Genomic DNA, 27,355 nt, shown 5'->3' with positions numbered 1-27,355 from the left:
CTCGGAGGAACACCTGACATGAGGGTCAGAAGAAAGAGAACGGAGCCATCTCCCTAATTATTAGCTTCAAAGTTCGGTTCCAGAAATGAGGAAAACAAACAGCCATGTGACTAGAGCTTCCTTCATGCTGGGTGGCCCGGGCCAGGCCCTCCCTGTTGACAGGAGGAGGTCGTGGAGGACGGCCTCATGTCGGCCACGCCCAGCCCTCAGCGCAGCCGGCACAGATGGAGCACAATCACACGTTTCCCTACACTCTCGTTTCTTAGACACCGCTAAACTAAAGTTGTGTATCCAAAGGTCTTCTGGTCAGGAATAATTTTCTAATGAAAAATATCATATTTTCTTGTAAGGCATTCTAAGTCTGGCATAAAATAGCTAAAATTAAATGATTTATCAGTCAGGTAGCAGCACTACCTATGGGTCACCATTTAACTTCACGTTTCTAGACCCTCTGGAGTGGGGGTCAGAAAGACACCGAGAAGCAGGGTGTGCCCCCTAAGAACACCCGGTCGGTTTGGTTTGTTAACTCAATGAATGCCACCCACAGAGCCTCGGGAAAGAGCAGGGTCACGAGGAAAGAGCCTTCGGCAAGAGTTTGGTGCCAACGAGAAGAATTCTGGTCACACGATTGACCTGCTCGTTAATTCAGGACCAGAGACAGGGCAGAAGGAGGCTGTGGGAGGCTCCTCTGACCAGGTGAGCAGGGAGGGCATGCAGGGAGGCCCGGTCCTCACCCAGCGGCAGAGTCGGAGCCTTGTGCAGCACGTGTGTCTTGCGCAGGTTCATTGTGCAGCCGGCGGGGCCCATGAGGTGAGCTTTCCATGCCTGAAATGAAAGAGGAGGCACGTGGTATGTCAGCCAGGCAACCGAGAGGGACCTGGGCGGCTCTCACAGCATCTGAGACAACCCACGTCCAGGACGAGACCAGAGGCAGCCTCACGGCTACAGCTGCAGGAAGAGAGGCTCCCGAGCGCTCCACGTGTCCTGAGCTGCACCTCACCCGGCTGCTGAGCACTGTATGCAGAGCACGGCTCAGGAGCACCCGGGTCTGGTAAGGTGGCCTGCATGTCACTCCCTACCTGCAGACAGCACTTTGGCTCTCCTCACCTCTGAGCACAACGTCTCAGACTGTTGTCACAGAGCAGTGTGCAAATGTGGAATAGAATTTAGGGAGTACGTGGGCAGGGGACCGTGGGTGGCCTCTAGGAGCAGAGAGTGGCCCCAGGTTGACAGCCAGCAAGAAAACAGGGACCCTGGTCCTATAATGACAAGGAAAAGAATTCTGCCGCAACTGGAACGGGCTTGGAAGTGGATCCTTCCCCAGGCGGGCCCACAGATAAGAATGCAGCCCGGCTGACGCTGTGACTGCAGCCTTGTGGGGCACTGAGCAGAGGACCCAGGTGGGTCGTACCCAGACTCCTGGGTGGAGTCTCCAGAAACTGTGAGATAACAGACGGGTGCTTAAGCTGCTAAATGTGTGGTGCTGTGTTAACGCAGCATAGGATTAAAACATGGAGACAGCAGATAGAAAGTGGAACAAGCCTGTGACTGCCTCACAGCTGTTTACTGTGGGTCAGAGACCACCACTTCAAATCAGACGTTGGGGGACACGATGCTGAGGAGGGAAAGGAGGCCGCCAGCTAACGTCTGCATTGCTCAGAGTAGGGAACCAACAGACAGCAGCCACACAGAGGACCGGGCAGCATATGACAGTGTTGGTGTAAAGGTAGCAATCAGAACAAAAACACAAAGGCTCCTAAATTCTAAAAATAAACAGGGAGAGAGAGGATGTGGGTGTGCATATGAGAGCTGCTTATGTCAAAGAAAAAAGGTAAACCGTAAACAATCTGTTCTCTAAGCGGAGGGAACGGTGAGCAGAGGCAGGACAGCAGCTCCTACCTGGTCTTCTCTGCATGTGCCTCATTTTACAGATTTTGGAACCATGCAAGTATTCTATATAATTACAGAACTTAATTTTAAAAAATCCCCAGGGGCTGGCCCGGGGGTGTAGCGGTTAAGTCTGTGTGCTCCACTTCGGTGGCCCGGGGTTTGCTGGTTTGGATCCCGGGTGCGGACCTACATATCACTCATCAGCCATGCTGTGGCGGCGTCCCACATACAAAATAGAGGAAGACTGGCACAGATGTTAGCTTAGCTCAGGGCCAATCTTCCTCACCAAAAACAAACAAACAAAAATCCCCTAAAAATTGACTATGAACATGAAGATGAAACTATTGAACCTAAATGTGTCAACAGCTGGGGACATAACCAGCTGGGATGATTCCGAGTGACTGTAAACAGAGCCATCGGACCCAACGTCACTGGTGAGCACAGTCAAAACGGAAAGAACTGGGGAGAGGATTCCCAGCAGTCGTCTCACTGCCGGCAGGTCTGAGCTGGCCTGTGTGCAAAGGGGGCAACACTGATGCGTAATTTGAGATGTTCTAATTCTAACATCTCCAGGGGCTTTGGGAACGGGATTCTTGGGAGGGAAGGAAGGAGACACAGATGTGAGACAGAAGAGGTTGGAGAAAACCCTGGCAGGTCGGAATCTGAATCGGAAACGTCAGGGTGAACTTAAGACGTATCTGTCTTCACACTTTCCCCGGCTCTGTCCATGGAGAGGCCAGCAACGTGACTGACCCAGGAGCAGGGAGCATCTGAAGCACCGGACGCTGGTCTTGAAACACCAAATTCCTCTCAGAGGAACCCGGCCTCCCTGAAGAAAGGGCAGATTTCAGGTCTAAGGAACCTTGTTACACCAGGCAGCCAGGAGGCTCTGCACCTGGCAGGGTCCTCTCAACAGTGTGTGGCGCCCATGTGGCAAGGCTGCCCGGCTGGAGGCGGGACAGCTCACACATCACTGGGGACGCTGACTGCAGCACGTCAAGCAGCTCAACCGCGAGTTCATCACAACACGAAAACAGACAGACAAGCTTCTGCCGGAACACAGTAGTGACCCAGCTTGTTATCTTGAAAACCAGTCCACAATGGAGGAGAATTAAACATTTATCTCGCCTTTCCAGTACTAAGTCTAGCCCAGGGAGACTGAAGGGCAGAAGAGGGAAAGTTTCTGCCTAAAGAAACATGCCAGCTACTGGAGGAGGAGGAGGAGGCAGAAGCAGGACGTTTAGACTATGCAGAGTCCCCAATGGGCTCGTGGATCTGGCCTCGACAGTCAACAGCTGCTCACGTCACACACACACGTCATGTGCTTCCTTCCGGAGAGCCCACCACCGTCTGTGAAGCAGCCACAGGAAGAGAAAGGTGTGAAAAGTCACTCCTGTATCTGACTGGGCTATAGATCCAACCTTCAATTCACAGGAGCGACAGAGGACAGAGACACGTGTTAACAACACCGTGAGGGGTGCAATCAGCCAATCCACACTACGGAAAACCCTACAGGACAACTGGCCGCCGCATCAAATTGTAAGAAAAGAGAGTATGAGAAGGAAGCTATCTAAAACCATACCAACCGATCTCAATGTGTGGGCGAGAGGGCCTTCTCTGGGTCCTGGTGAGCACATGCCCTGACATCATGACGTCACTGGCAGTGCGAGCACCGCCTGCAAAGCTAAGGTGACGCTCTTGTGGCTACGTGGAGAAGGCCTTACGTCAGAGCTCTGTCGGGGGACGTTTACACAGGAAGTGACCTGCTGTCTCAATGTGCTTCCACACCAGATGAGAGGGGAGCAGGCGGGGGGGGGGTGGCTGCAACAAGGGGTCTATGAGCGAGTTATTCAGGGAGACAGGGCCAGGAGGGCGCCTGCGGTTCCTCTGCTCTTCGGTGTACTTTGTTATGTGGCTGACATTTTCTGAGCGACAATGAGCCTTGGGCAGCTGCGTGGATGAAAGGGTAAAAGTGGCTGTTCTGTATGTGGGTTTGCTGTGGTCAAGAGGAAGCTGCAGGCCGTTGCTGGGTCTGAGCCATCTTGCTGGCACCACATCCCAGAGGGCTGGGACAAGGAGAGCCCAGCAGCAGGATGCAGCAAATGGACTGTGCGTAGTAGTGGCTAAAGGGGATGGAGCGGAAGTGGCTGAGCCAGAGGCAGGTCTCCAAAACTGGGCCCTCGGCGGGCCCCACAGGGCCTCAGCATCACTGTCTGGCACGCAGAGGGCATCTCCTGCCATCGTGTTAGCCAGTACAACCAACACGGAGTCTCTGTGGTCCCTCCCTGTGGTCCCACCCCCATGCCGCAGGAGCAGGGCACATGAGGAGGGAGAGGGCGGGAATGGAAGACCCGCCTTCCCCCACCCCAAGCTGCTCACGCTGGGGAAGGAGGAGAGCCTGGGCCAGAGACGAAGTAGAACTTCCAAACCTGACTGGGCTCAGCTTTATTACTCAAAAGGGACCAGAGTGTTACAGAATCTGGCCAAGATGCCATTTAGGGCCCCAATATATAGATGAAAGCAATGACCGGAAAAAAAGAAAACCACTTCACGCTTATATCCCACAGAGCTGAGACTCCTCCGAGAGACATTTATAGATGTTCCGTCAGGAGACAGCGTGACCAGGTAGGTAAATGGAAGAACTGTTCAACAGGTCTAAAGCAGGACCCATCTACTCCCTGAGGGCTCAGCATGTCTCCGGTCGCGGTCCAGCACTGATGAGGACTTCACCAGCGTCCCTTAGCAGTGAGCTAGTTACCTCCGTGTCAGGTCACATCCCTGCCTCGGGCCCCTCACCTCTTCTCCAGGTGTGAAGTTCTCATGGCACAAAGGACACCGGTTTGCCAGCTTCTCTGATTTGGCAGCTGAAATGATTTCAATAAAACAAGATTTAGTTATTTCTGTGAAACTCGAAAAGGGCAGAAAAACCGGATGTGTCAACCGACGGCCTGGCAGACACTTGATCTAACACCCCATCCACAGCTGGGCCTTCCCCAGGGAGGACACTGGGACACGGGGCACTGAGGGCTCTTGGCGGGGGCCCCAGGAGGCACTCACGGTTACACTCTTTCGTTTTTATGTGTCTGGGCAGCTCTTCTTTTAAGACAGCCTCGCTGCAGCGATAACACTTTCCAAACCCATCTTTTTTGTCACATTCTGTCAGCAAGTGCTCCGTCAAGCTGGATATCTCGACCACCTGGATTCCAAAATACAGAACTGAGCTGAGAATGCGGCTGCGTGTCCTGCCCTGGCCGCCCTGCACAGCCTGTGCCCCGTTCCTGTGCCCATCAAGATCAGTTCGGTTTTCCTGGGTCGTTCACACGTGAAGGCAGCCTGCACACCTGCTGCCTCTGGCACTTACCCCACGGGGCTTCTGCAGTCATTATTATACTTGCTAAAGACCCCATGTCCATCTTGTCCGGTTATCTCAGTGGCATGTAAAGGCCACTGCTCAGGGTGGGGATGGGGGAAGCTACAGTTAGTGCCAGTGTGGTACTTGTCTCAGGGGCAGAATAGCTCAGAGGTTAAACCCGTGGCCTTTGGGTTCAAATCCCGGCTCCCTGCCATTTGTGAGAATGTGCACAGAAACAGGATCACAAAGAGTGTCACGGGATTCTCTTGTCACTTTGATGTCTTTGACAGGATGACGTATATATGCCCTAAAACTTCATGCCCTGGACTTTCACACACTGCTGGGGAGGCCAACCATTCTCGCTGGGTCTGGGATCTGCACTGCCAGGCTGAGGAGCAACTATGGCAGAGGCTGCGGGGGGGAGGGTGTCCATTTGAGCTCTCCTCTGCAAGACAGAGCTTGGGAAAGAGTCCCAAGGCAGAGGGAAGAAGCCATTTTCCTCTCAGTTCTCCCCCTTTATTAAGAGGAAGGCCTCCTGCATCAGAAGAGATGAACAACTTGGGGTAGGAGAGATTTCTTAAACAAGACTCAAAAAGCATTAACTATATGAAAGGTTGATGAGGTGGACAACATTAGAATTAAAAGCTTCTGTTCATCAAAAGATACACAGGACGGGGCCGGCCCCGTGGCTTAGCGGTTAAGTGCACGTGCTCCGCTACTGGTGGCCTGGGTTCGGATCCCAGGCGCGCACCAACGCACGGCTTCTCCGGCCATGCTGAGGCCACATCCCACATACAGCAACTAGAAGGATGTGCAACTATGACATACAACTATCTACTGGGGCTTTGGGGGGGGAAAAAAAAAAAGGAGGAGGATTGGCAATAGATGTTAGCTCAGAGCCAGTCTTCCTCAACAAAAAGAGGAGGATTAGCATGGATGTTAGCTCAGGGCTGATCTTCCTCACAAAAAAAAAAAAAAAAAAAGGATACACAGGACAATGAAGAGGCCAGACACAGTGGGAGGAGGCAGGCACAGTACATACACTGGAGAGGACTCGCACCCAGATATGTCAAGAATGACCACCCATCAGTGAGACAAGATCAGGGACCCAAGTTGAAAAACGGGCAGGGGACTAGAAGGTGCTTTACAAACAAGGGCAGCCACATGGCCAAGAGGCAGACCATCACAGGGAGATGCAAACTGAGTGTGATGAGTGCCGCCAGAAAGGCTAATGGCGCACGGCTGGCGAGGGAGTGGAGCAGCTGGCCCATGCCCCCGTGGGAGCGTGAACACACGACTACTTCGCAGCACGGCTGGCCCTAGCTCTACAGTGAGCACTGGCACGCCCAGCGATTCCACAACTAGGTGTGCACCCACCACAGTGCATTCACACGCACGCCAGGAGACGGATACAACAACATCACTTGTAGCAGTCTCAAACTGGACACCCCAAACTCCAAAAGCAATAGAACAGATGGATAAACCATGGTGTACTTAAACAACAGAATACTGCAAAGCAAGGAAACAAACATGACACACAAAAATCGCATATTGTAGAACTCTGTTTATATAAAACTCAAAAAGCAAGAAACTCTAATTTGTGGTGTCAGAAACCAGGACGGCGATGCCTTTAGGGAGCAGAGGTGGTGTACTTTGAGGGGTACCTGGCCTGGGTGGTGGTCACACAGGGGTGCTTACTTTGTGATAATTTGGGGAGCTGTAACAGGTATGACGTGTACACGTTTATATATGTGTGTATACGTCAATGAGAAAGTAACAAAAACCGACCCAAAACAAAATGGGGTGACATACATTCAATTCCTTTTCCCACAACTTTCCCTCTGAACATACTCAGACTCGGGGTTTTTTTGTGACTCGGCCTTTCAAGCACTGTGCGTCCAGCTCACGTGCCTGCCTGGCCACCCACGCCCAGCACCTGACCTGTCTGCAGTAGTCACATCTTGTCAGCATGAGACACTGCTTCCAGTAATGGAGATCCAGGCCTTCTTCTGTGAAGGACTCGCTCCTCTCCCCACAGAAAATACACAAACTGCAAGAAAGCAGAAGAGGAGTGCGTGACTGCGCAGAGCTGGCTTAGAAACACCCATGCTGCTCTGACCGTCGGCGGAGTTTCTCCGCTTCCCCGACTCCAGCAGGCCCCGGCCACATGCCCCCTACCCCCAGTGTGCTCCGGGGGCGGGCTCCCACCTCACTGGGGGACTCACGAGGGGCCGGTGGCTCCTCTGTCAAAGTGCTGTGGAAGAGGAGGCGTTGGAGAGAAAAGCTTAAGATGTCTTCAAATTCTAACTTTTTTCAGCATAATCAAGCAGAAAGGATATTTAAGTCACAAGGAAAGATAAGACACAGACAATTCCCTTAAATTCCTTGTAGATTTGTCTCAGCCGCCGCACAGGAAAGGGTATTTTACCGCTGTGAACTTTGTGCCTGTAACAGCACTCTGACAAGCAGGCCACTACCTTCTGTTGGGTCAAGAGAGGGAACGCGATCCGACTCAGAGTTAACGCTGATCAGTTCACAGGGCCGTTTTCCTAGCTTTCACAATTAGCCAAAAGAGCCAATTAGGGTTTACATAATCACAGCGAACTTGGGGGAATATCTTTATTTCATAGTGCTGTCGTGTGGTTGGTCCCTCCAGCCATTCTATAATGGGTTAAAGACAACTTTACTCACTTATCCAAATAGTGATTATCTGGAACTTCTGGAGCACTAGGTGGGGCTGCTTTTCTTCCTTGACTGTCTACAGAAATTAAAAACAAAGCAATTTAAATAACTTTTTGTAGAAATTATTTTCAACTTTTTAGTAACCAGTTTGCTGTGACACACATTTTAAAAATACACGCGTTAATAAAGGCAGCAGTGTTGCACAGCAGCCCTGAAGTGGCTGAGGGGCAGCAGGTGTTCAACAGACCTCTGCTGGATGAGGAGAGTGGACGGACAGGTAGTTGGCATGATGCACATTTTACGTACCCTGGTTCTTTACCTTCGCAGCGTCACTTTCTTTTTCCTAAGACACAGAAACAGAGATCAGGGACAAATGGCGGCAGTGTGAGCGAGAGTCTATCCAAGATACATTGTGACCCTGAAAGTATGTTCTTAGGTTTATTTTAGAATTTCTATCAACAAATAACACAAGTCTTGGAAAGAGTCATCGATACTCAAATGCCTGCAGTCTCCTTCCTCTGGGATCCTGTCCCCCCTCTCCCTGGAGACGGATCTTTGTCAAGGCCACCGCCCTCCTCCAAGTCGCTCACCCATCATCATGTCCCCCCTCATTTCTTTCCCTCGGGCTTTCACAGCACAGGATTTGTCACTGCCCTTCTCCTTAAATCCCTTCTTAGTCTGGCTCCCAGGGCGCCCCACGCGCCTCATGTCCTACAGCCTCACTGGCTGCACCTTCCTGACGCCAGGGCCGCTTCTCCAGGATGCAGCCGCCTGGACCCACTCTATCGCTGCTCTCGCCTAGTTCCCAGGCTTGAAACCATCTCTGTGCTCATGAACCAGACACGTAAGCCTTCCGCCGGACCTCTCTGCTTACTCAGCATCTCTGCTCGGGTCTCCACTAGTCATCTGAACCTTCATTTACCCAGACCAAACTCCCGCTCTCCCCTCAAGCCTGCTCCTCTCAGTCTTCTCTGTCGCAGATCCCAGCATCTTCAGTCCTCCAGTTACTCAGGTCACAAAACCTGGGGAGATGGCTGACTTCTCTCCCTCCCCGCTTTCTCCCCATGTAACCTACACCAGAACTGTCAGCAAATCCCGTAGGCTTGACTTCAACACATGCCCCAAGTCTAACTACTTATCCCCACCTCCACCGCCAGTACCATCGTCTCTCATCAGGACTGTGACCACTGCTTCCAAAGGCCCCGAGCACAGTGGCCAGAGTGACCCCATTAATGGCTCATAAGGTGTTTGCTCAAAACCCTGGACAGCCTTCCAAGTCACTCTCTCAACTCATCTCCGATGCCCACGCTGCTCACCAATGATCTGGAGGTTTTCCTCCATCTCCTCCAGGTCTTTCCTCAAGACTACCTCTCCATGAGGCCCCCCCGCCACACGCTTTCAGCCTGCTGCTCCCCTCCCTTCAGAATTCCCTTCTCGGCTTTATTTTCCTCCTTAGCATGTACCACCCTCTCACATGATGTATTTTCCTTATTGATCTCGTGTACTGTCTGTCTCCATGATGGGAAGCAAAGGTCCACGAGGGCGGGGATTTTGTCTGTTCCGTTCACTGGTGTATCCCTAGTACCTAGAACACTGCCTGGCACACAGTAAGTGCTTAACACATACTGGTTGACTAAACGAGTACTTTAGGCGTCACAAAGTTCTTTATGCCAAGGTGGACTCTCGGCAGCACGAGCAGTGATTTGTCGCACTCTTCTCCCCCAAACTCCTTTGCTTCTTTGTCAAGTGTGCTAACGACATGGGTGGACTGGACGAAAAAGGTTAATTACTGGCAGCAGAGTCTCCCCGCTGGCTGAGGGTCTCAGCCTCGGCACATGGTGGGACATACGGCCCACGGTAGGTTCCAGGGCCGGGCCTTCCGGCTGCAGCTCCCAAGCCGCCTCCCAGCGCTCTTCCCAGTCTGCTGTCCCTGCCCTAAAACTTTGGGAAACGCTTCATCAAGTTTTTCCCACCACTCAGCCTTCTAAACACTGCTATTTTTGTTGTTAGTGCCGTCGAGTCGATCCGACTCCTCGTAACCCCATGGAGAGCAGAGGGAACCCTGCTTGGTCTTTCTGCACCAACCCCTCACCTCCCAGAGCCACATCAGACAACGCTCTGCTGCTATGTACAGGGTTTTCATGGCCAGTTTTTTCAAAAGTGGGTGGCCAGGTCCTTCTTTCTAGTCTATCTAGTCTGGAAGCTCTGCTGCAACCCGTCCACCACGGGTGACCCTGCTGGTATTTGAAATCCCAGCGGCAGAGCTTTCAGCCTCAGAGCAACACGCAGCCACTGCAGTATGACAACCGACAGACAACAGACTGGTGGTGTGGTTCCCTGACCAGGAAACGAACCCGGGCCGCGGTGAGAGCGCCAGATCTTAACCACTAGACCACCAGAAATACTGCTATAGTCTCCAGAAAACCTGAACATGTGTTAAAGGTACACTGTCTGGGTGACCAGCCATCCCTGCCTGGGGGGTTGGGGACCTAAGGGGCTTCTCGGACTTTCAGTTTTATGGGAGAACAGGGACAGCGGGTCACCTTATAACTAGCATTTAAGTGATGTGTTACAAACACAGACACTGTCTACTACATTTGTAGAAAATTAAATTTTAGGGGCTGGCCTGGTGGTGCAAGCAGTTAAGTGTGTGTGCTCCGTTGTGGCGGCCTGGGGTTCGCTGGTTCGGATCGCAGGCACGCACTGACACACCACTTGTCAGGCCATGCTGTGGTGTTGTCCTATATGGAGTGGAGGAAGATGGGCATAGATGCTAGCCCAGGGCCAGTCTTCCTCGGCAAAAAGAGGAGGGCTGGCAGATGTTAGCTGAGGGCCAATCTTCCTCACCAAAAAAAAAAAATAAATAAATAAATAAATAAATTAAATTTTACATGACAATAAGTAACTTCTATCAAATCCAATCACTGAATATGAAAAACACACATAAGACTACAATGTTAGAACTGGATGAGGACTGAGTAGATTAACATTAAACTTGCAAAGGGGGTTCACATGATTTAAGAGTAAAGAAAGCAAACTTAACATAATTGGATTCTAGGCATCAAAAAAATTCTTGCTAATGAGAGATGGCTTTGTGTATTTTACAGGGAGACAATATAAACAATGCCAAAGGTTGAATTTTAGTTTTCAGAATTTTAGTTTACCTTACCTATGCTTTGAACAACTTAGAAAACAGACGAATAAATTTTAAATCCTTTTTTCCTAAAAGTCAGGAGAAATGAGGCAATTTAAAAATATTCTGTCATCACAAAAGCTGTGGAGATGGACGGTGGTGGTCACTGTAACAATGAATGTATTTAATGGCACAGAACCGTACACTCAAAAATGGTTAAAATGGTAAATTTTATGTTACGTATATTTTACCACAATAAAAAAATAGAAAGTGAAAGTCTTAAACCCCATTTCTCACGGGCATAGGGCACTGGCCCCGCCCCGTCCCCCTCAGTGGCCTCTTTTCTCCTCTTCTTGCTGTTATTCTCTCATGCCAGCATTTAGTTGAAATGTTACTGTGACTCTTTGCCACAGGCACTTCAACATATATTCAGTCATATTTTCTTCTTTTTAAAACAATTTTATTCTTTTTTTTTCGTTTTTGTGAGGAAGATCAGCCCTGAGCTGACATCTGACGCCAATCCTCCTCTTTTTGCTGAGGAAGACTGGCCCTGGGCTAACATCCACGCCCACCTTCCTCTATTTTATATAGGACGCCGCCAGAGCATGCCTTGGCAAGCAGTGCCTCGGTGCGCGCCTGGGATCTGAACTGGCGACCCCTGGGCCACCGCAGTGGAGAGCACGCACTTAACCTCTTATGTCACCGGGCCGGCCCCTATTCCTTTTTTTAAAACTGTGGTAAGAATACTTCCCATGAGATGTGCCCTCTAACTGTTAAGTGCACAGGGTGATCTCGTCAACTACAGGCATAGCGCTGTCCAGCAGAGCTCTGCAACTTATCCATCTCGTACACTGAATACTCCTTGATTAGCAACTCCCCACTCCCTCGCCCTTTTTCTTTCTTTTTAAAAGAAATTTTCTTTCAACTTAAGGAACTTCATTACAGAATCAGTGCCATGAAATCAATTTAATCACAGACGCAGGCAGCTGGGAAGGGACATGTTCACACTCAACACCATCCGACCCCCATACTCGAGTCTCCACAGGCTTAGGACCAAGGGCTTCCTGTGGTGCAACATTTACCTGCAAGTCTTTTTTTAGTGCATGGACATCAGACCTGCAGACTCCAGCGTATTCTCCCCCAGCCTCTGAAGGAGGGGAGGGGCGGAGAGGAGCTCTGTGCCGCTCCGTCTTTCCTCTCTAAACACTTATGGCAGCTCACCCCTCTCTACGGGACACAGGAGCCAGGATGATCACCTGCCAGCGAGCTCAAACCATCTAATGGAGGATTCCTTTTATTTACCCCAAAACCAATTTAAAAACAACAACAAAGAATAAAGATGCCCATTTGCAAAACGCCACAAGAAGTAAGTCAAGCACACTGCACATCTACATAACGAAATAAACAGTCACAGGATTTCAACTTGAAGTATACTGATTGATGCAAGACATTTAACCTTCCCAACCTGGACTTCGGCCTGCGCTTCTCTCAGGGCTGCCAACTGCCCTTGTAAAGCTTTAATTTCTTCTTTCTTTCGTTTTTCTGCTTCTTCTGTGGCCGCTTTTTTCTGTGCCTGGTAGGAAAATTATTTTTCTGTTAGAATAGCTTTTTAGGGTGGTCTTAGAAATTGGGAGACAAATTACAGCATATAAATTATGTTTCTTATACATTATAACAGTCACTAAGACTACTAAAACCAGGGTTAAAAGTAAATTCACCAGATTAACTGAATAAATGTTCACTGACAGATAAAACTGCCAACGTCCTCACAGCTACCATCCTCCTACTTATAGATGGGGAAACTGCGAGATCACAGGCAGAGAGAAGAGCCAGGCCCTGAACCCAGGGAGCCAAGATTCCCAGGATGCTGTGTTTCCTGAACACACGGCTCCTTGAACAATTTGTCAGTTTATTCATGTAACAAATAACTCACTCAATACAGGATTGAGCATAATTTCATAAAAATTAACTTACCCTAATTTCAGCATCTGTAGGTCTGCCATCTATTTTAGCAAATCCCTCAAAAATTGTTTTATAGAGAATGTTCTTGCGCGTGGTGCTGTCATCTGGAGGGAGGTACTCAAGAACAGAAGCCCCGTGCTGTTTATACATGTCCAAGATAATTCTAACCGCTATCTCTCGAACCTCATACACTCTGTGCTCCAGGGCGCTCACTGAAAACTGAAAATAAAATTGGAAGGGGCTCTTGTTGTTATTGATTCTTAAAACAACGAAGTTTATTTTTGTCAGCATAAAAGAAATATGGGTACATTATAAAAATTTGAAAAATATCAAAAAAGAAAACAACATCCAAAGAATTCCAGCTATTAAGTTACAGAGAGTTTTTCTCACTTCCTTTACCTTACATTCGAGGTTGAATTCATGTCGTATATATAATTTGTGTTTTGCTTTTTTCCACTTAACATATTAACAAGCATCTTTTAGGTTATATCCTTCCATAAACTTCGATATTAAGTATTACAAAATATTCCAATCATAGAGAAGAGGAAATATCATAAACTTCATGCCTCCACCATCTAGATTTACCAATGTTATAATTTTGCCACGTTTGTTCCCAACCTTTTCGTTGTTAAGAAATAAAACACTACGGCTCTTGTGCAAGCCCCTGCTGGAGATCTCCCTGGCCCCACTGCCTTCTTGTCCTGCTTGCAGGCACTGCTTTCCTGAAGCTGGCACGCACGCTCCCACCCAGACTTGGTCTACTACAAAGCGTACACATCCGTGAGTGTGTGTGTTCGTGTGTACGTACACGTAGTTTTTTGGTTTAACATTATAAATGGTATACTGTGCTTATCATTCTGAAACTTTATTTTTTCCTACTCAACATTCCTTTTTCAAGATCTGTGTACCTTCATTCATCACGATCTATTTCATCCATTTTAACTGCTTTATGGTATTCTGTCTTACGAACCTATCATAATATATTTATCCCATTCCAGACTGACGTTAGGATGCTTAGTAAATAAATCGACATCTGCCAATGGTCATTTAGGTGCCCGGCCTCTCACTTCCTGGGCCTCCTCATTCCCGTGGTCTCAGCCTGCCACGCACTCTTAGGTTTTACCCCAGACCTTGTCATTCCAATCGCTGCACCCTCTCTGGAGGCACAGAACTTAAGGATCTGCCCTCTGATGATCAGCCCCTACCTTCCCAGCTCACTCTTTCGTACTCCCTCCTCAACCCCATTGGGACCTTCAGTCCACTCCTACCACCCACTACTGTCTTCTCCCATCTGTTATCTCCCTCAAATCTTTACTGCCCCGCGCGTCAGCCTGGACAGTACGGTCCATCATTATAACTCACTCTGGCACTCATGCACACCCTGAAAATCCGGGACCCCTTCTCTTTCTTTGTACTCACCAAGCGAAGCGGAATGTGAGTGCAGACTTGAGAATCGTGCTGACTGGTTTCACACTGGACTTACAGCCACAGATATCCTGGGGCCCTTGGCACTGCACAGTAAACTGACCTGCAACGTTACTCTCTCCAATGTCAAGGGGAGCATTTCATACTTCCCCTCACCTCTCACACCTCCATTACGCATTCTGGGCTTTGAGCTGACTTCCTCCCGTTAAGAGGATGACTGGTCCCTGCTCCATGAGCCGACCCTTCCGTGTGTGCATGGCAGCCCAGTCCCTTTGGTTACTCAGAGACTTTGCTCCTGCAGTTAACTCCTGCCACCCCGGCCCCAAGCTCCTACTTTTATTTATTTCTCCTTCCTCCTTTTCCTCTGTCTGGGTCAATCCCACCAGCGTTCAGATGGTCCACAACAGGACTATGAGCTCAACGACCAGTCCTCTGCTCTTCCTTGCTGCCCAGCTATGCTACAGTTCCCGGCCCCTGTAGTTAGCATGGGGCCATCTTGGTCAACAGAAATGTGGGTGGGAGTGGCTTGTCCATAGAAAGCTCCCCCTCACAACCCTCTAGTCACGTTCCTTTATTCAGTGATCTCAGAGGTCATGTGTAAAAGCTGGTGGCATCATACCTGGAGGAGACTGAGTCCCTGAGTGCCCACATGGAGCAGAGCACCCTCTCTCCTTACAAACTGCACTGGACCAGGACAAGGGGGAGCCATAAACTTTTAGTGTTATGCCACCGAAATTGCAGCGTTTGTTACTGCAGCACAGCTTACTGTAACTAATGCTTACGCTGGCAACTGGAAGTGGGGTGCTGCCATAACAAGAACGTGCTTCTGTGGCGGGAACAAGAAAACTGAACTTGGAGGCAGGAAGGATGGTGATCCATGTTACACACAGCAAAATAGTAGATACAACTTTGCCTAATACAGCTCAGAAGGCAAACCAGGGGCCTACTGAGCTGGCGGTGCTAGAAGTGCATGGAAATAATCAGAGTGTTGGTGTATCCGAGCTACAGCAGGCTGCCTTTGGCCTTTTTACAAAAGAAAGAGATGAGCTCAGGAAAGAATTGGCAGTTTGCAATCAGAAATGAAAAGACTGTTTTTCTGAGTAAGATGAGGAGCATGGCAGGTCTGAGCAGAGGAGCATCCTGATCTGACTTGTGTTAACAGGACCTCTTGGAGTGCTGGTTGAGAACAGACTGCAGGGGCAAGGACGAACGTGGGAATTCCACTGAGGAGTCTGCAACAACAACCCAGGCAAGAGACAGTGGCAGCTGGACCTACGTGGTAGCAGTGGAGGGGTGAGTCCTGGTCAGGTTCTGGATGTATTTTAAGGAAGAGCCCACGGCACCTGCTGATGGAGGTGTGAGGCAAAGTGAAGGATCAAGGACGACCCCAAGATGTGTGGCCTGAGCAAACAGAAGAACGGCAGTGCCATTCACGGAAACGGAGAAGGTGGAGAAGGAGCAGGTCGGAGTGGACGGGCAGGAGTCTGATGTGGACGTGGTGAGAGTGTGGCTCACCGACAGCCCCAGGGAGATGCTGAGTGGGCAACAGAGGTGAGTGAGACGGTCAGGGAGGAAACGGGCTGGAGAGGGAGACTGGGTGTGGATGAGGTCATCCAGGGAGTATGTGTATACAAATAAGAGAGGAATAAGGCCTGGATTCTTCACATTTAAAAGTCAGGAAGATGAAGAACCAGTAAGGCACTGAGACGAGAAGGCTGAGCGCTCTGAGAGAACCAGGGGCGTGTGGGGTTCTGGAAGCCAAGTGGAGAAAGTATTTCAAAAGTTTTATTTATTTCAGTGTCTAAATCATACCTCTGTGAATAAAACAGATGAATAAACATGGCCTTATATGATCCTGCCTTTCCTGATTGTAAACTTAATTGTGTCAGGTCCAAATCCAGGTCTCTGAGTTGATGGATACGTGGAATCCACAGAGAAGGAAGATGGTGTTTAAATCACCACCTCCACCTCCTCCACTGACACACGGGCTGGACCGGGAACATAACATTGTGACAGCAGTTTATCTGCACAGCTGGCCAAGACGCTGGCTACACACTCAGAGCTATACTTTCAACACGTTTTAAATCAGGAAGTAGGGAATTTTTGATTTGGCAGGAGATGTCTCTCCTGTAACTTCCATGGCTTCATTAGGTTGTCCAGAGCACAAAAAGTACATACTTCAACATACTTGACAATCTTTATTATAGTGCAGTTGCCTCTTACGGACAAACGTTCTTTATAACTTGCTCACTGCCACGGACAAAAACCTGTACATTCTGTGTGCCAACGCGTGGAAGAAGGAACAGCAGGAAGACCTTAGGTGCATTTGTTTGTTAGACGAAACCTTGATAATTTTTCTGAGATCACACCTTCCTTCATTCAATACACACAAACCAGACTCACCATGCTCTAGGCAGCATCTCAGTGCCGAGGCCACAGTGGCGCAGGGCACAAGGTGCGCTTACCTTCATCACATTATCCACGGTGAAGCCTGTGTTCTCCGTGCCCAGGTCTTTCAGCAGCCGGGCCAGGAGGGCCATCTGACTCATTGCCAGGTGAGTCGAAGAGTTTGCTTTTAACGGCTGTACCAAGTAAGATGGAATAATTTGGAGAGACTTAACTTCCTTAAACAAGGCCATTTCCTGTAAAAACCAACATAATTTGTTGATTTTTACTGGAAAATGCTAGAGGCAATTTAGTACAATTTAGTATGATCCTCAAAGTAAACACTGAAGGAAAGAATAGGGAATAAAAAATGACAGTGACAAATAGCAGTAAAATCATTATCTGGAAGCTCATATTTCTATTTAAAACATAATAACAATTAAAAACAAAAACCTGAAGCATAAGAAATAACACCATGATCACTTGGAGATTAATGAAAGCTTTACAGAAAACGTGATCGAAAACTTAAGGTTTCTCTTCTTGGGATTTCCCAACCTCAAGAAAAAGGTTTTCTAACGTCTAAAATTCTAAAAGAAATTAGTTTTGCTGTGAAAAATCACCATTTTAGTATTTATTAAATGTCAACCAAGAGTGTAACAATGTACAGTACTCTAGCTGATAAGATTACCAATGGGTTAAGATGAAAGAATGTAAGTACCACTACATATTTTAATGTCTCTAAACAAACAAGTCTTTCTGTAATTAAGATATTTACCATTTAATTAGCCAGACACAGAAAAAGAAAGAAATGATAAAATATTGAAGCATATGAGTTGCAATATAGAAAAAAATCCATTTTTAATAGGTCTACAGGTCATACCACCTAAAATAACCTCTCATTTTGCCGCACAATTAACTTGATATTTGGGGCTGTGAGTGACTCTGCACAAATACGAAAGAAAAAAGAAGTGTGAGGGCGATCTTCAGAGTTGGAGGAACAGTAAACACCTAAACGACAAACAGACGCTGCGAGGACGTGTGAACCCAGAGTCAGCTGACTGCACGCAGGTGCAGAGCAAGGACGCCCCCCGTGCGGGGACTGTATTCTAGGACCTCACGTGGGGAGGGGGTTTCAGCACCACCAAAGGACTCAGACATCAACAGGGTTACAAAATGACTGAAGGAAGCAATGACATGTCCTCATTTTCAAGGTACCCTTTGAAAGACGGCATCTCCCCCAATCCTAAGCTATATTAACGAGGAGCAGATTGCAGGACACGAGTATTACTTATTTTACCTTCTAATTAGTATTACTTATTTCTCCTTATTGATTTTCCCTTAAAATTTAAGTTTATTAAATGAAACGAGATCAGTGGTTCTTCACATTGGAAAAATGATCCCTTTGAGAAACTATGAAAACTTTGGATTCCTTCCTGAGAAAGGTGTGCACACTCGCAAAATTTTGTATAAAATTTTAAGGAATTCACAGACTTTGTGAAGCTCAAACACAGACCCAAACTTAAGAACTCCTAGACTAGATGAATTCATTAGCTAAAGACAGCAAAATAGATTTCCACACTGCTTGATATAAGTGTGTGCCAAAAACCTCACATGCGTTTACTCCATGTTTGTTGAAAGAACAAAAATACTGAGATCAAGACAGTTATACATTTATTATTTCTTTACCCCCAAATTTTACATATTCAGTTTTCCATATATTTTTATTTATTGAAAAAATTAATAGCATATGTTGAATTAGAAGACCCCTAGAAAAACCAAACTGTGTATCTGAATCAAAGCTGATGTCTAAGGCAGAACTTACCTTGTGGAGCACAAGGCAAGTATGAGAGTGAGTCAGGATGCTCTTGAGTAGAGACAGAGTCTTGTAAGGCATTAACAAAGTCAAATATCTGTAGGAATATATTTATTATCTACGGTTTCAAATTTTACAGTGATGTTCATACCTGAACAAAATTTGAAGCTATAACACGGAGGCGAGCAGAAGAATCTCCAGTTCTGGTGAGCAAAATGGGAATGGTTCTTTCTACACAGTGAGTTGTTTCAAGTTTACTCAGTTTATGTTTAGCAATATATTGTGTAATTATCATTTTCAACAATTTCAAAGAAGCCTGAAAGACCTAAGAAAAAAGCGATAACAACAGATGAGCTACCATAATTGAATTCCACCAAAAGTGAACATGAAATTTACTATTAGTAATAAATATGGACATTATATTGAAAATTACATGTTGTCTGAAAGGCTGAAAACAGCAAATTGAAAACTGCTTTCTAAACACAGTACCTGCACATGGAAGGCACATGCTCTTATTTTCACAGTGTCATACAATACTCAACATTTCCCCTTGATGCCAAATATCTGACATTCCTGTTAACTGGATAAGCTCCTATATAAATGCAGACAATGTGTGATTGTGGAATGTTCATTCTTAAGGCCCCTTCTGAATTAGAAAAATTCCATAGTAATTCCCAAGCTCCTCAGGCTTCACGAAAAATAAAAATGTAAACTCAATGTCTCTTAGTCATAGTGAATCAGGCCTCTGTGAACACTGGCTTTGAAGAGCATATGGAAAAAGTTAATGCTGTTCAGAACCAGAGAGAATGACCAAGCACAGACAGACCTCACAGCCTCTTCACTGACGACGTTTCTTGCTTGAGACCCCAATCCCTGGTTATCGCGCTGGTAGACGATGATACTGCTGACCAGGCTACCTCTTGGGCTACGTCATACATCTCATCTGCAGACACTGGGGCCACTGAGGGTCACAGGGGACTCACCGGGGTCACTATGTCTCTGATGGCTCTTCTAATGAGAAAGACCGATGCTCTCAGCATGCTCTTTAAATCTTCTTTTGGGGTTCCAACAGGCATCTCCATCAGCTGTTTATACAAGGCGAGCAGTGCATCTTCCCGGTATGACCACGTCTTGGAATAGGCCCCAGCAACCTACCACAGACCAAGAGTACCACTTTACTCAGAGTGGGCGTTTCAATGACATTGTCACCACCTCCAAGACTGTGCAACCGAGCCTTTGTTTGTCTCAAATGAGGAAAAATCTTTTCTAATAACAGGACCTCTACAGAATAAATGTGTATTTAGAGAAATAATTTTTTCTAACATGGAAAATTTAAGACCATGTTAAAATATGGAAAGTATTAAAAGCTCCACTCAGAAATATTTTGAGGCTGAGAACTATGGGAAAAATCCAGTGGGCTCATTTCAATAGGGAGACACTTCCATCTTTTGTTTTGCTTTGTCATTGTTTTTCCCTGGAATGAGCTATGCACAGAAGGGAGCTGATTCTCACTACTAGCTCTGTCAATACCAGAGACAAACACCTGCCTTAAATGAATACTCATTTAATAAAATACTCATTCATAAAATCTTAACTTCTAGCTTAGGTTTCTGCTGTTTCATATAATTAGTAATTATCAAAAGACTTTTCAACTGAATAATGAGGACAAAAAGAAATCAACAATATCACAAGTATGAAGCCTTGGGAGCTTTTCCCACCTGCTTCCTTGCTATATTACAGGTACACGTTTAGATGGTATTTTCTTTTTTACCAAGGATTCCCCGAGCACATCCACGGCAGAGCTGGCTTCTCTCAAGGCCTTCTCTGTTAAGGGCTCCGGCTCGCCCGCAATGCCTCCTTTGGGAGCCTCGCTGATGTCCCCATCACTCTTTTCCGGCTCCATAGCTGCTGCCCCAGGCTGCTTGCGGATGGCAGGAAGGGGCCGCTCATCGTAGGGCAGGGGCTCGAGCTGCAGGAGAGGAAGGGCGGCTGCAGAGTTCTGTGCAGGATTCCTCCACCCGCCAACACCGCATCTACACCCGCAGGCTTACTGCTCTGGACTCACCTGGTCTGAACGATGGTATTTTGCTAACTATCAGTCTTATTAGAATAATTTATACAACAATAGGATGCAACTAAAAAAATTAGATCAGGGTTTCTATTCCTTTCTAAACTCATTATAGATCTCAAGTAAAAGTTATTACACTTTTTTCTGACAAGACCTCTGATATTTTCTTAGTTTATGGCTTAGAAATAAATATCAAGCTTCATTTCAAACGTTCATTATGCAGCAGCCTTATACTGAAAACAGGCAGCCAATGATAAAGATCTTTAAACAACCTTTTTGGCCAGTGCCTGCTGAAACTCTGGACAGGCAGCTGTCTGTTCTGTCCATCTAGGCCTTCAACAGATATTACTGAGCACCTAATTCACGCCCCATATGGACCAGATGGACTTCCCATCCTCAAGGGCTTACATTCTCATCGAGGAGACAGAGACATAATTAAACAAGTAAATAGGTAGCAGACTTTTGGGTAATTAAGTGAGAATAGAAAGAGAGAGCAATTCCTGAGTCATCTTCTGAGGCAGGTGTCACTGTGACACTGAATAGACGAGGGTAACTATTTATTTGTATTAATACTCACTGAGATGTCAACTGTGTGCATACCATGTGTGAGAATCAGTTTCTCATATTCTAAAGTGTACTCATAGTTGCAAAACAGAACACTTTGAGATGCTAAAAAAGGAGAAATTAGAGTATTTTTAAATTGAAGTATTAAATATAACTTATAACGATTAAGTTATAGACAAGATATTGCTGGTGGGGATAATGTGACACTCAAAGATGTGCAAGGGGCATGAGTGCCATGGAGTTTGCTGTGGCAGCAGCAGTCCCTTCTCCCTTTCCTGGGCCTCTGGCTGCAGCAGACACTTGCCTCTGCCCACTTAGCATCCTTCCTTCCTCCCCAGAGTCCACTGGCCATACGACCACACACATCAGCAGAAGCTCCAGGGAGGCCCTAACAAGCCAATAGGCTCTTTTCCCTCCTTCGACCTCGTCATCACTCCAGAGGCTGGCAAATGACTGAGGCTGATCTAATCAGGGTGAACTTGGGACTCTGGCTTAGAATGGGAAATGCTCTCCCCCTCAGATGGTACAACGTACAGAGCTGAAGCTGAGGGCCACATGACAGTTCCAGCCCTAGGGTGACTTGGAACCACAGAAAACAGAGTCAAGAGATAGGAAGAAACCAGTCTTTGATGACTCTGTTGAGCTACTGAATCAAACCGACCCTGAAAGCCACATGATCTCTTAAGTTCCTAGTTACAAAAGCCTATAAACCTCCCAGTTTGACCCAGGTTTTCTGTTACTTACAACAGAGAAAGTTCTAAGAGGTATAGTAACTATACATGACTTGTACTGAGGTTCTACTGAGGTTAGTTCATATTAGGCATGTTACAAATACTGTCTCATTTATTCCTGGAAACAATCCTTTAAGCAGATGACTGTACATTTCTACAGAGAGAAAAGCAGAGGCTCAGAAGGATGAAGTGTGTCCCAGATCACTGGCTGACGGGGCAGAGGGAGTGGGGAGGCTTGGCATGTCTGCTCCAGACAGGGCCTCATGGGGCAGGACCATGCGCTGGTTGCTTACATCATCATGTTCTGGCTTCAGTGTTTACCTCCCACTCCTGGAACGTGGGGCAGGAAGTGGTGTGGCTGTTTTGTACCCCGATATGTCCCTGCACTGGGAAAGCACCTAGCACAGTGCAGGACCTCACTACACGTCTGCTGAATAAACTGCACACAATCTGAAACCGAGTTACCTACATGAGTCCTGGGATGAGGGTCTGTGGTGGGCAGTGCCTGGTCTCCTGTGAGGTGCTGAGGAGAAACGTCCAGGGAATGTGAGGAAGGCTTTTCCTGGAGGAAAGGGTCTGCAAACCGGTTTTCCGTCACTCTTTCCTCTTGCTGTGGAAGCAAGAGCGTTGGTGGCTGGTGGCAAGGGCTGCTGGGATGAACCAGGGGCTGGAGAGGTGAGTCAAAAGGCCTTCGCATCTGGGGAAAAACAGGAGCTTTAATTCCCAGTGCCACCGCCACACCAGAGCCATCACCTCATTCCCCAGGTAAGCAATCGTCTAGGAGGTGGAGAGTGACAATCTACACTGAAGATGCCCACAGTCCTGTCACATCCCTCCACCTGTCTCTTGATGTCACTGTGTGGACTGCAGAGGTGACCACACACCACTAGCACTAGTGTGATCATGAGCACTAGCGCATGGGTCACCACAGTGTGGAAGCACACCCACGCAGACGTGCCATGGAGAAGCAGCAGATGGGGCAGGAAGCACCTGGGCTGGACCCCAGATAGACTGTGTTCAAAACTCGGCACTGCTATTTACTCTGTATCTGCAAAAGCAGGTTATTTTGTGTCATCATAACCAGTAAAACTGACGTAGTGGTTATTATGCACCAGGCATGGTGGTCAGCGCTTTAGACGGAACATCCATTTAATGCTCACCATTTTTATCCCTGTTGTAAACGTGACAGGGAAACTGAGGCATAGAGTGGATAAGGAATTAATCCAAGATCACACAACTAGAATGGTAGGGCCAGGATTTGAGCCCAGGCAGTCCGGCTTGAGTATGTACTCTTAACCACTTTTCTCTGTGGCTCTGGCCTCAGTTTCCCAATCTGTAGTGTGGGATGCATACCACCTGCCTGGGTGGGTTCTAAAGATCAGAGGCACAGCGCCTCCCACGAAACACATTCTCAACAGGCTGAAGTGGTTAGGATTATTCTCTCACGACGCTCCTGAGGGGTCCATGGGGCAGGGCTGTCATCAATTCATTTTACAAACGAGGGAACCGAGAGCCGTGGAGATGACGAGACTCCCTGGGATCCTCCTGGCCCCTGACTCATTCCCTTCCTCCCTGACTGTGAATCCTCCTGCAAGAGCACGCCAAGGCGAAAACCTGCCTGAGGTAGGTGCACAAGAGCTGAGTTATCTGTCCACTGTCACCCGAGCGTTACAAACACTTTCCATTTTACGGAATACACGCCCAACTCGAGAACACCACAAGGGCACCTCTCCACAGGCTTCCGTCTGCCCATCTGGAACGCCCACCTTGGCGCCCACGGGCTGGGCGTCCACGAGGCTGTGCAGCTCCAGCTGCTCGTACACCCTGCTGCGGTACTGCTGCATCTGCTGCTGCTTCTCCTTAGCGACGTCGTAGTCTTCCCTCTCCACCGCACAGCGCTTCTCCACCTCATACCTCCCGAGACGCTCGCCAACCTGGGGCACAAAGCGTTCGCTTTTTGTTTCAGGTACGGACCAATTCACGTCAAGGGCAAAGACAGTGTGTAAAGTGACACTTAAACGACAGTGGCGACGACCATCTACGTATCCTGTGGGGAGGAGGGAACGGCATAGGAAAACAAAGGGAACACACCAGATTCGCCGGCAAAGATCGTGCTGCTTGTTGCTGTAGCAGCTCTAAGAAGCCCCGTGAGTTCATGGTAAGTTTTAAACATCTCGTGTTTTTCTATCATTTTGTGATAGCAACACGGCGCCTGAGGATGACGTCGGAGGTGAGTCTGAAGAGACACAGTACATGGTTTCACTGACATTTTTATTGAGGCCTCATCTGCCCATCACTTTATTTTGCTTAGATCTCTGAACCCACACTAACTCCACAGCTTTTAGTAACCCACTCATTTGTTTTAAGATAAGTACTATGGTAATTAACAGAAAACCTAGGCATGAAAGAAAAACTGTTTTCTCCAGAAGCCGTACCTTTTGCAAATCGGCAATAGCTTGTTTCAGTTTCTTGGCATAGTCATAACGTTCCTTTTGGACGGCTTCACGTTTTCTTTCATCTAATTTGCGTATAATCTGTGCAACTTCTGGATCTTGGTACATATCAAAAGCTAAGTCATCTAGTGGAGAAATATAGTCAGATTTCCTAAAGGAAAGAAATGAATAATTTAGAGCCAATTTCAATCTATGTGATATCACAGTGGTAGAGGGAGCCCTACAGGCTCAGTGCTGAAGACACACGGGCAGTTGTGAAAATTGCACCCACCACAGCCACTCCTGGAGCGTTTCCTGCCTGAGAAGACGGAGGCTCAGAGAACTCAGTAACAGACTTCAGATCACACAGCTCTGAAGTGCAAGTGAGTCTTTCTGACACCACAGGTTATGCTCCTGAGCATTAATTAAACTGCACTTGAGGCCTCTGAGCCTCAGCTGCATTCATTCATTCATTAATTCAACAAGTACTCAGAATGCAGATCTGTGCAGGCTCTGTTCTAGGCACAGAGAACAGAACGGTGCATGTGAACCGTTTACAGATGGGGAAAACCAAAATCAAAGCCCCTGGATGACCAGGCCCCATTCCCAGAGTCTGACGTGGTGGGCCCAGGTGGAGCCCAGGCATCCATATTCCACACCAGCCCCACAGGAATGGTGATGAACGTTAAAGATGGAGAATTGCTACTACTGGGCTTTTCCCTCTGGGGGTCAACCTGTATGACATCACCATCAAGTCCTGTAGGAGATCAGATTCTTCCAGGAATAAATGATCTTTTTAGTTATCTGAATAACCCATTTCTGATTAAGTATCACCTCTATTCTTTCTTTTAAATTCTATAGTAGGCCGGTAGCTTTCTTCTGGGTCTAACACTTAGAACAATAATGCTAGTCTAACTACTCAACACAATGTTCCACGGAGGACAAGTTTCAGAGTCTCCCAGTCTGCTGCATCGTGAAACAAGCTAGTTGTGAGCTGTGACTTGGGTATCTTTATATATAGGTACATTTTAATTAAAATATTATTTGTCATAAAAAATGTGGTTGTATAATAAATTCAAACAGGACATAGGACAACACTACCTTTCAAAATGACCCAGTGTCCCCCAGCACTTCCCCACTCCCTGAATTCAGGCAGTCTGCTCACAGCAACAGCACCAGGCTGGCGGCTGGGATGGCTCTGGCAGCTTTGCACAATATCAATTAATCTCAGTGATGACTAAACAGCAGCACATCTTAGTGTGTCTACAAGATCACGGTAACTATTTCTATCTAAATATATGTTACACTTTTAAGTCTAAGTTGCTCTGCTGTGAAGTCCTAGAGTTGAAAACAAGGACTTTATTTTATTATAAAAATCCCACAAAGAAAAAAATGACGTGAGGATTCCAGGGCAGTCAGCAGCGTCAGGCGCGAGCCTCTCCACTTTCCACACAGGGCCCCCTAGTGGTAACCAGCGGACTCACGTCTAGGACCTCGCAGCTCTGGTCCAAAATCTTTTCACAGACCTCACCTCACCTGCAGAAAAAGCCAGCGGGGTGAGGCAGGATAGGCACGCTGCAGTCTCCTGTCCCCCTGGCTAAGTGGACAAAGAAGCGACTTAAACAGAATCAAAATGACCCAAAGACCGGCTACTGGAGAGACTGAAACCGATCAGCGAGTTTTGCTGTCCCTGTTCCTCTGGCCTGAGCTTCACTGAGGGCAGAGCCACGGTGTGTCACAGTGACAGGAGGTGGAGAGCGAATATCTGCTCTTCAGTGCTTTCCCCCAGTGTTTCCAACCCCGGCTTGAAAGGTAGGGAGGGTGCTGCTCTCACTTCCTTGGGCACAGGAAGGATCTGAGGTAGAGACTGAGGACCTTGTGTAGGCAAGATAAGTCACCGTTATCATTAGTTTCTATACCCACTGTAAGAACGGCTTCCACTTTTTAAGCACTCCACACTTACAACCACCCCATGACCGCCCCTGGTCTGCCTCCCTCAGGCTGAGTCCTCAGGAAGACCAGGCCCGCAGGGGCCAGGGGAGGCCTCTGCAGGAAGCAAGGCTCACTGTCCACCGGGGAGCACACCTGGCAGAGCCAATGGCTTCTGAGCAACCCCAGAGAGAATCTACTCCGTATTTTATGCCAACAGAAGAGCCTGGCTTAAGTATTAATTACTTTGTGTCAGAAGTTTTGACTATATGCAGTGACCAACCACAAGTTCTGCACAAATTCCAAACGTCTACTAAAACCTAAGTGTTTTACCTTTTCGTTATCGGGCAGCTAGCTGTCAGAGAAGGGGAACTGGGTATTGTTTTGAATTCCTTTTTCTTTAGGCCGGGCACTTTTTGTATGGGGTCCCCTTGCTTTAATAAACAGCGAGCACATGACGAGGGCACTGAAGGAGCTCTCCATCCCAAAGAGGTCCCCAGGGAACAGAGAGGATGAAAAACCAGGAAACCACGCAAACCAGGGCTCCTTAGCTTGCCCTCCACTCTTGACCTACCAAGAGTCCTTATACTGCTAAAAAAAAGAGGCAGTAAAATGAATAAGTATATAAAATTGTTCATGTGAAGAATGTAAAGAGGAATTGGTAAAAATTGTACTTATAAAAACTGATATGATACGTATTTCTCACTCCCTTAAAGAATAAAGTTTTAAAACAGACATAAGATGAAGTCTCTAGTAACTGGTAATTTCAGTCAATTAACACCTTTAATTATTACCTATGAATTTGCCTGTGCCAATAAAATATCAAAGGATGGCTGATGGATCTTTTATCTGAATGCATTTTAGGAACTTTCTAGTAATACCTGAACACACAAGAAATGAAGTCATCTCTGAAGGGCAATAAATGAAGATGTGCTAAATAAAACAGTGACCTTAATCCTCAAGTATATTTAAGACAATCCCATCAGTGG

The 27,355-nt window shown here is 47.4% G+C and overlaps 1 protein-coding gene across 3 annotated transcripts in view; it reads right to left on the bottom strand.

The window, feature by feature from the left end:
• CEP104 (centrosomal protein 104) overlaps positions 1 to 27,355 on the bottom strand; it is a 42,166-nt gene that overhangs the window by 2,898 nt on the left and 11,913 nt on the right. For 2 of the 3 annotated variants that reach the window (XM_087446941.1, XM_087446939.1), the window contains exons 7-21: positions 24,441 to 24,609; positions 23,772 to 23,939; positions 22,475 to 22,702; positions 20,414 to 20,611; positions 19,626 to 19,793; positions 18,794 to 18,967; positions 16,910 to 17,086; positions 13,032 to 13,238; positions 12,523 to 12,630; positions 8,231 to 8,267; positions 7,934 to 8,000; positions 7,184 to 7,292; positions 4,948 to 5,086; positions 4,687 to 4,754; positions 735 to 825 (exon numbers count right to left, since the gene is read on the bottom strand). In XM_087446941.1, the coding sequence (XP_087303067.1) occupies positions 735 to 825; positions 4,687 to 4,754; positions 4,948 to 5,086; positions 7,184 to 7,292; positions 7,934 to 8,000; positions 8,231 to 8,267; positions 12,523 to 12,630; positions 13,032 to 13,238; positions 16,910 to 17,086; positions 18,794 to 18,967; positions 19,626 to 19,793; positions 20,414 to 20,611; positions 22,475 to 22,702; positions 23,772 to 23,939; positions 24,441 to 24,609 (2,108 nt within the window). The remainder of the gene's footprint in view (positions 1 to 734; positions 826 to 4,686; positions 4,755 to 4,947; positions 5,087 to 7,183; positions 7,293 to 7,933; positions 8,001 to 8,230; positions 8,268 to 12,522; positions 12,631 to 13,031; positions 13,239 to 16,909; positions 17,087 to 18,793; positions 18,968 to 19,625; positions 19,794 to 20,413; positions 20,612 to 22,474; positions 22,703 to 23,771; positions 23,940 to 24,440; positions 24,610 to 27,355) is intronic. The other variant, XM_087446940.1, reaches the window with a different exon arrangement.

The sequence above is a fragment of the Ceratotherium simum genome, chromosome 22 (genome assembly GCF_057802395.1).
Source record: "Ceratotherium simum simum isolate JZ-2026a chromosome 22, ASM5780239v1, whole genome shotgun sequence".
Lineage (NCBI taxonomy): Eukaryota > Metazoa > Chordata > Mammalia > Perissodactyla > Rhinocerotidae > Ceratotherium > Ceratotherium simum.
This window is presented reverse-complemented; position numbering and strand designations above follow the sequence as displayed.